General features: G+C 31.6%; 1 protein-coding gene across 1 annotated transcript; it reads left to right on the forward strand.

Moving 5' to 3' along the window:
• Positions 1 to 4,092: 4,092 nt before the first annotated feature.
• Positions 4,093 to 7,484, forward strand: LOC115990465. Its single transcript, XM_031114298.1, has 10 exons — positions 4,093 to 4,392; positions 4,543 to 4,602; positions 4,748 to 4,795; positions 5,587 to 5,719; positions 5,797 to 5,882; positions 6,337 to 6,435; positions 6,526 to 6,596; positions 6,700 to 6,790; positions 6,881 to 6,987; positions 7,426 to 7,484. The coding sequence occupies exons 1-10, from the start codon at positions 4,153 to 4,155 to the stop codon at positions 7,451 to 7,453; spliced, it is 963 nt and encodes a 320-aa protein (XP_030970158.1). The 5' UTR covers positions 4,093 to 4,152; the 3' UTR covers positions 7,454 to 7,484.
• The last annotated feature ends 236 nt before the right edge of the window (positions 7,485 to 7,720 follow it).

Genomic DNA, 7,720 nt, shown 5'->3' on the forward strand with positions numbered 1-7,720 from the left:
ATATGAGAGTTACCTATAGGATGTTACATCTAACATGTAACTTTCACAAATAAGAAACTTAAGACATGAATTTCATTTATCACTTAAATAAATATGGGTCATATAAAATTCTCTTTAAGGAGATATAATCCTACATAATTTACAGAAACCCCCCAAAAAAAAAGATTCAAAAGAGAGAAAATTGAAGTATTAGATATTATTTCCTTGTTAGTATAGAAAAGAGGAAATGAGAGACTTTGTTAACATGTGGGTTTTGGGGCTTTAGCATGCAATATATTGTTTATATAAAAAAAATTAGAATCTGAATCATATGTATGTGACAAATCCAATCATAATTCAAACATGGAAATTGGAATAGCAAAGGACTCCCACTATACATTACACAACATTTTTGTATTCCAATTTCCGAGGCAGAAAAGAATGAACCAAACAATTAAAAAAAAAAAATGATACCAAAGGTAGTGTGAGAATGAACCAAGGGAGTAAGTGAGAGTTGGTGCTAGGGTTTAGCGAGGGGGGGTTTGGTTTTGGATAAGAAACACCTCTACTTGTGTTGTGTCTAATAAGGGTTTTTTTTACTGTGTTCCTCAATCTCAATCTAGGCAAGTGATATATTATTAAAAAGGATCTTGAAGCTTCGGTTCAATCTGGGCCGTTTGATCTAAGGATTGTATTTCTCGTTGTCCTACTTTGGAACATTCTAAAAAAAAACATTCTAAAACTTTTTTTTCTTTCTCTTTTGTGATTTCTTTCAACCACAGTTGTTAGTTGTTTCAAGCAGCCAATCAATGATGGACACAACTGTTCATTTTTGGATTTTGGTGGCGTGGGCTTTTAACTGATTGGAATCACAGGCACAGCCCAACAGAATATACAAACATGAATTTAAATCTCTTAGGTTTTTTTTATTTTTTATTTTTAGGAGCAATTCAATTTCCAGTTAGTTGGGTCATTCATTGTTTGTTCTTCATACAGATGGTAGTAGTATTTGAAGGAAAAAATAATAGACTTTAGATTTTATGTTTTAGGTAATTTGTGGGGGTGGGGGTAATTGAGAATTTGAGATTGTAGGTTTTAGGTAGGGTTCAAATTTGAGAGAGTCCTTTTCTTTTTTATGGAAACAAGAAAATTTCATTAAACAAATGAAATTGAAAAACAAGAGAGAGAGTGAGAGAGAGATATCAAGCCAAAGAGAGTTGTGACGTTGGTGGTGAGCATAATAAAAGTCTGTAAAAGTTTACCAATTCAATTATTGTAAAAAGTATTATGATTTTTTTTTTTATAGCATTGCTCTTAGAGTACCACTTCAACTCCTATTTTGGGTTTTAATAAGAATTACCTGAATTTAAGCTTAAAAGTTTTCTTTTTTAATTTACAATAAAGTCAATGTATGGACTTGTGTTTTATTTTTATTTTTATTTTTTATTTGAAATGATCGGCTGCAAGAAACTATTTCAAATTTATAGGGCCCGTTTGGTTATAGAGTTCAAAAATTATTGTTTAAAAAGATGTGAAAATTGTAGTTTAAAAAGTGTTATTGAAATACATGTTTTTAGTGTTTATAAAACAAAAAAATGTGTTTGGTATCATGGTTTAAATAACATGTTTTAGTGTTCAAAAACATAAAATATGTGTTTGGTATATGTGTGTTAGATGGTAAAAAAAAGCTGAACAAAGTACAAAATAAATATTTTTTAAATCAATAAAGTACAAAATAAATATAAAATATTTTTTAAATGCTGCCGGTTGTGTCTGTGTGCGTGAGACCATTATTTCAAAAAGCTGACTGGTGGGCCTTAATATTGTTCAACTTAATTACAAAACTGCCACTCAACAATAGTTTTTGTTGTTCAAAATCAGCCTGAAGGTGATTTCAAAAACTATTGTTTTAAACATATATTTTGAGCAATATTTTTCAAACAGCCCTGTTTTGGAATGGTTTACCAAACATATTTTTTTTTGTTTTTAAACAATATTGTTCAGTGTTTAAACACTGAACAATATGTTTTGAAATCAATGACCAAACACCCTCATAGTCACTCATTGAATTCAAGTGCTTTTGTTTTCTTAAGACAACGGCATAAAATTTTATTACTAAAGTAAAATAATTACAACTATAACGAAATATATATATATATATATATATATATATATACTTGTATTGACTAGGAGAGATCACTCTCAAGAGACAAATTTTCAAACCAAATTTGTTCAAACAAATTGAGGACAGACATCAATACAAATTTAGAAAACAGACAGCCCATCTACCCCAAAAATCAACTTCAAAGCCGCTAGAACTACCTGGGGAAACAATAGATCTAGAAGAAAAAGCCCACTCCCAAGGCATCCAAGAGGAAGAACTCTACAGTGTTAGATCTCCAACATTGAAATCCAATTAGGTGCATAAGAGCTTGGATCCAGACCACTCCACGCCAGATCTAGATCGATGCCACCCCCTATGGGATTTGAGGGTAGTTTAACTGTCAACCAACAAACGAGACACAATCTTGAGACTCACAAAGGAAATGGTAAAAAATACCACAAAGAATGGCAAAATGAGTAAGTCCCACAGAAGGGCAAAGAGAGGCTCATGCTAGGTGAAGCTCATACTAATAAGCCTTAACAAATAATATTATATATATCTATATATATATATATATATATATATTTAAAAAAAAAAAAACACATATAACTATTATACATGAAACATTAATTATAAAAAATTACATGTGTATTAAATATAATTAAAAAACCTATAAAAAATAAAAATAACTACTATATAGAGTTTTAAAATAAAATATAATATATTAGGTAAAGAAAACAAACAAATGCTAAGGAAGAAGATCTATTAATAAAATTTTGAAAACTACCTAGTGTTAGTAGTATATTTAACACTGATTTACATGTCAATTTTTTTTTTTTAGGAATTTACATGTCAACTTAATAGCTAATTTCATTAGCATTTCCATTTATAATAATGTAGAAAATTTAATACAATTTTAAGATAAAAATATACATTGTAAATTGATTAGTTAAAAACAATATACTTTTTTAAATATTTTGCAGAAAAAATATTATAAAACTTAAAATCATTGTTTTTTTAGAAGCTTGAAAATAGGACTCAAGTCTATATATATATATATATATATATATATATATATAAACACTTGACAAATAGGTTGGGTCAAGTAAAAAAAGAATCACATTCCTGCGTGTGTACACACACAAATATCTTTTATGGATTAATGGATTTGGATCCTACTTGGTGAAATATGTGTTAGAAAAATATTTTGGAGTTAATAAGAAATTGATTCCTAATGTGTTCACTTGAACTTGATATTGATGTTGTAATGATAGAGAATATGAGTTTATATGCTCATTGGTTGGACATTGGATTGGGTTTTAGGCATATGTGGATTGGGCTCTCTTGTCCAAATAATAATAATATTTTTTATTATTTTATTTTTTGAGTCAATAAGTCTGTATAAATCCGTAATTTCTGAAACAGTGTACTGTTTAATAACATATATATTCATAATCCCTCATTCATGAATTTTTTTTTTTTGAAAATCTCTCCCAATGAGAAAATATTTTGTGCATTATCATTTGAGTCAAAGAGAGAGAAAAGACATAGATTATTCCGCAGAGCACGGACCTTATGTGTTTATTTTCTATGCTATAGATCATTTTATTTTAGGAAACAAATGTCCGTGAGTCTCAAAGTATCACAGATTGTGTGAGGAGTGAAACTTGCTTTAAGGAGATTATGTTAAACAAAAGACTTGATCTGTATTATTCATCTTCACACATTTGGTTTATGAGTTTTTAATTATTTTGCAGATTTCTTCTTATATGTACAATATTTATTTATTATTTTTGGGTATTACATCCTTTTTTCCTTTTTTCCTTTGTTACTGCTTTCAATTAGATCTATATATTGTTCCATTTTGCTTAATCTTGATGAAATATATCCAACAATATGTAGTCTTTATGGTTGATATTTTTTTTTTTTTCAAAAAAAAATTTATAATCATAATTATTTATCCAGTTAAAAGAAAAAAAAGGGTAGAAAAAGAAAAACCAATAAAAAAAACCAACAACCAAAAAATAGCAAATGTCAGTGGCTGGGAAGTGACACAAAACCTCCAAAAAATGGCTTCTTCTCTTCATCTTCTCATCCAAGTCCAACCTCTCCCCAATTTCCCTTCCATCACTGTTCCTCTCTTTCCCCAAAAACCCTTCCATATCCCTTCCCTGACCTCTCTCAAACCCTCCAACAAACCCCTTTTCTCTAAACCCCTCACAGTCCCATTTGCTCTCACTGAATCTTCAGATTCTCCAAACTCACTTCAACCCAACAATAACGCTCAGTCCCTCCTTCAACAACTTGCAGTAAGCAACACTTTTCCACACCCATTATTTCAAACACCCCACATTTCTGTTTTCACTTTCGTTTTTTTTTTTAAATTTGGCGCCATATATTTTGTTATTAATTTAATTTTACTTGATTGTTATTGTTTTTTCTTTGTTGGGTTTGTGTAGGATAGCTTTGATCTTCCGCAGGACTATTTTTCACAGCTTCCAAGTGATCTTCGTATAGATGTAAGCAAAGTTTGTAACTTTGGTTTTATTCAATTCTGTGTTATTATTTATGTGATTTGATATTGTGGGTTTTTTTTTTTTTTTTTTTTGGGGTTCGTGAGTGTTTTGTTTAATGTTTGTTTTTTTTTTGGTGTGGTGAATTAAGCTAAATGATGCGGCTTTTGACCTTTCGAATGGGCCGGTAATTGATGAGGTTAGTTATTTTTATTGCTTCAAAAACTGTTTATAACTGAACCAGTCTTGAGTAATGAGTACTGAGTAGGCTATAGGCAGTCACTGTATATCAAATTTGTAATCAATATCATAATTATGTTCATTTTGCAAAACGTGACTCATGTTGGTGGAATTGGTGTAATACAATGTTAAATGGGTGGCTATTGTGATCCTACGAGTATGAATTGGTCTTGGTTTCTCATTGTGTGTAGATGGGTCCTACTATCACGTTGCATGATCCTTACTGTGCACGCATGAATTTTAGCTAATAGGAGTCATATTGAACACATGAATATGAGAGAATCTGATTTTCGATATTTTTGTTAGTTCATTGAACTTCAACTTTCAATCATGGATTTTCCATTTCTGTAGTTGGAGTCATATTGAACACATGAATATGAGAGAATCTTATTTTCAATGTTTTTGTTAGTCCATTGAACTTCAACCTTTAATCATGGATTTTCCATTTCTGTAGTGCCTAAATCTTGTTACTTATTAAAAAAAAAAAAAAAAAAAATCTTGTTGATATTCAACTAACATAAAAGCTCATATTCTCTCTCTCTCTCTCTCTCTCTCTTTAATTTTATGATAAAGAGCACTCAGTAATCATGTGTCTGCATCTTGAACTATGGTTTGGATGTCTTTCACTACATTACGCTGGGCATGTTATTCCTGATCATTATAACTACACCACCTGTTATAGACGTAGCAATTAAATTTAAGACATTTTTTAGAAATTACTGTAGGAATTACCTTTGCATTTCATTTCAGTGTGGTCAAGCTCTGGGAGATACATTGTTAAATCTCTCTCGAGCATGGGAACTTGCTGACACATCAACTTCCCATAGTTTAGCAAGCAAGCTCCCTGGGTTGGAGGAGTCTTTGACAGACAATGCCAAATCAGGCAAGATTATATGTAAAACCAATGCCTAGAGATACATCCTTAAGAGTTTATTTCCAAAGCTTATTTCCATCTTTTAGCTGGTTTAGCACTTGGCAAGCGTTTGGTGTCTGCTGGAAGGAGGTTCCAGTCCATGGGGCAGTTTGGTCAAGGTGAACTACAGAAGGTATCTTATGTCACATGAAAGTAGTTTTTGTTATTGCTATTATAGTTATCATGTAAAATTTTGTCCCTGCATCTCCAGATCCTTGGTCTAAAACTTCAATCTGAATTCTGCAACTATGTAGACATGTTAACAGATGCTAACTGGCTTTTATGCAATTGAAAATGCTGGAAGTTAGACATGCTCTGATCCTTTGAGGCTACTTCTTCTCCAAGACTGTCTCTATGTTTCACAAGTACTTTCAGTTTGTGAAAAGTCAATCAAATCCTGATATATATTAACTTTGCAAGTCATAGATCCCTTTTCTCCTCACTTCACCCAATGTACTAGTCATGATTTTAAATTTTAAGTAATGATCTCTCTCTCTCTCTCTCTCTCTTTCTCTTGTAAATGTATATAACTTGCTGTTATGTATCTCTAAAGTAGCAGTATTGTTGGATACTGTTAACCATTATAGATTGCAAAAGTAATGATTACAACTGGAAGGCTTCTTTCTGCAAGTTCAGTATCTACAGCAGCTGAAGAACAATCAAAGAAGGAAACCAGGATGTTTAAGGTAGATGATTACTCTGCACTTGTTGAATATTCTGCAAACAGATGCACTTGATGTGGAATATTAAACAAGCAATGTTCATGTCAACCACAGTTTGGGGAACTTCAGGTTGAATTTACATCAGATAAAGCCTACATTGGTGCTGCAATTGGCTTTGCTTTTGGGTAACTATCCTGTTTTTAACTGTTTCTTATCTACTGTCATTTTTAACAAAGAGGCCTAACAGAAAAGTATTTCTTTTAATTATCTTGAAAATTTAAAATGTAGGATTCTTTCATGGCAACTAGGTCAGGGTGTTCAAAGCATTCCAGAGAGTTCATTGCAGTATGCAAATGATAATGCTTTGCTGTTGGCTAAGGTGATTGCAAGAAATGTATTTTGATTGTTATCTGACCTTTTTCCCTCTTATAACTCATTACAGTATTACATTTAAAACTTTTGGATGCAGTCTCTGAGGGGAGCTCTACTTGCAATCTGCTACTCATCGGCAGTTCTGTCTGCTTTTTGTACTGTGGGACTTGTCTTACTTGGAAGACAACTGGACTCAAAGGAATAGTGAGTTTCTTGGCTTTGCCTGTAAATTCTTTCACCTGTACCATGTTAGTTACTGAGACTCAATAAAAAGGATGATGTGAAAAAACTAAAATTAATGTTGTGCTGTGGCAATGATTTAATGCAGTAAAAATTATTAAATTATAGTACCATACTTGTGTCATATAGTTCCAATTTCCTCGGAAAACTATACTTGACTGACTTGTAGAATTCTTGTTTTATGATTTTGTTTTGTTTTGTTTGTTTGTTTGTTTTGTTTGTTTTTGTTTTTGTTTTTGTGTTTCCACAATGGAGAAACACATTATTCTAGCCTCCTAGGCATGAGGATAAATTGCTTAGCCCGTCAGGGTTGAAAAGCCCCTGGATTACCCGGTAATTGGTTCTGGCGGGTGGGGTTAGTTGCCTATAGGAGTTTGATTAATAGTGAGGATTGTTGTACAGTATGTTCTGCGACGTGCCACTAATATGAGTGAAGTTCTCCTATGTCATCCAAAAAAGAATTATTCTAAAATGCTACGGTGGCATGATTCTTCTATACAGCTACAAATCACAACTTTACCAATCATTTGGTCCATTCAAGGTATGTTTATGTAACTTTAAGTTAACAATAAGAGCTCTCTGTGAACTCAATTTGATTTGTTTATTTGTTTGTATCAAACCTTCAGGAATAGAGATGGTTAGGGAATTGATATATGTATTGGAATTGACATTTACTCTGTAAAATCAATTTATTGTT

Source organism: Quercus lobata, chromosome 1 (assembly GCF_001633185.2).
Source record: "Quercus lobata isolate SW786 chromosome 1, ValleyOak3.0 Primary Assembly, whole genome shotgun sequence".
Classification (NCBI taxonomy): domain Eukaryota; kingdom Viridiplantae; phylum Streptophyta; class Magnoliopsida; order Fagales; family Fagaceae; genus Quercus; species Quercus lobata.

Excerpts from the sequence above, each read along its gene's own strand:
- LOC115990465 (XM_031114298.1), top strand. The coding sequence starts at position 4,153 with ATGGCTTCTTCTCTTCATCTTCTCATCCAAGTCCAACCTCTCCCCAAT. Across the intron at positions 4,603-4,747 it reads CAAGTGATCTTCGTATAGAT|CTAAATGATGCGGCTTTTGA; the intron begins GTAAGCAAAGTT and ends TGGTGAATTAAG. Across the intron at positions 5,883-6,336 it reads GTCAAGGTGAACTACAGAAG|ATTGCAAAAGTAATGATTAC; the intron begins GTATCTTATGTC and ends TAACCATTATAG.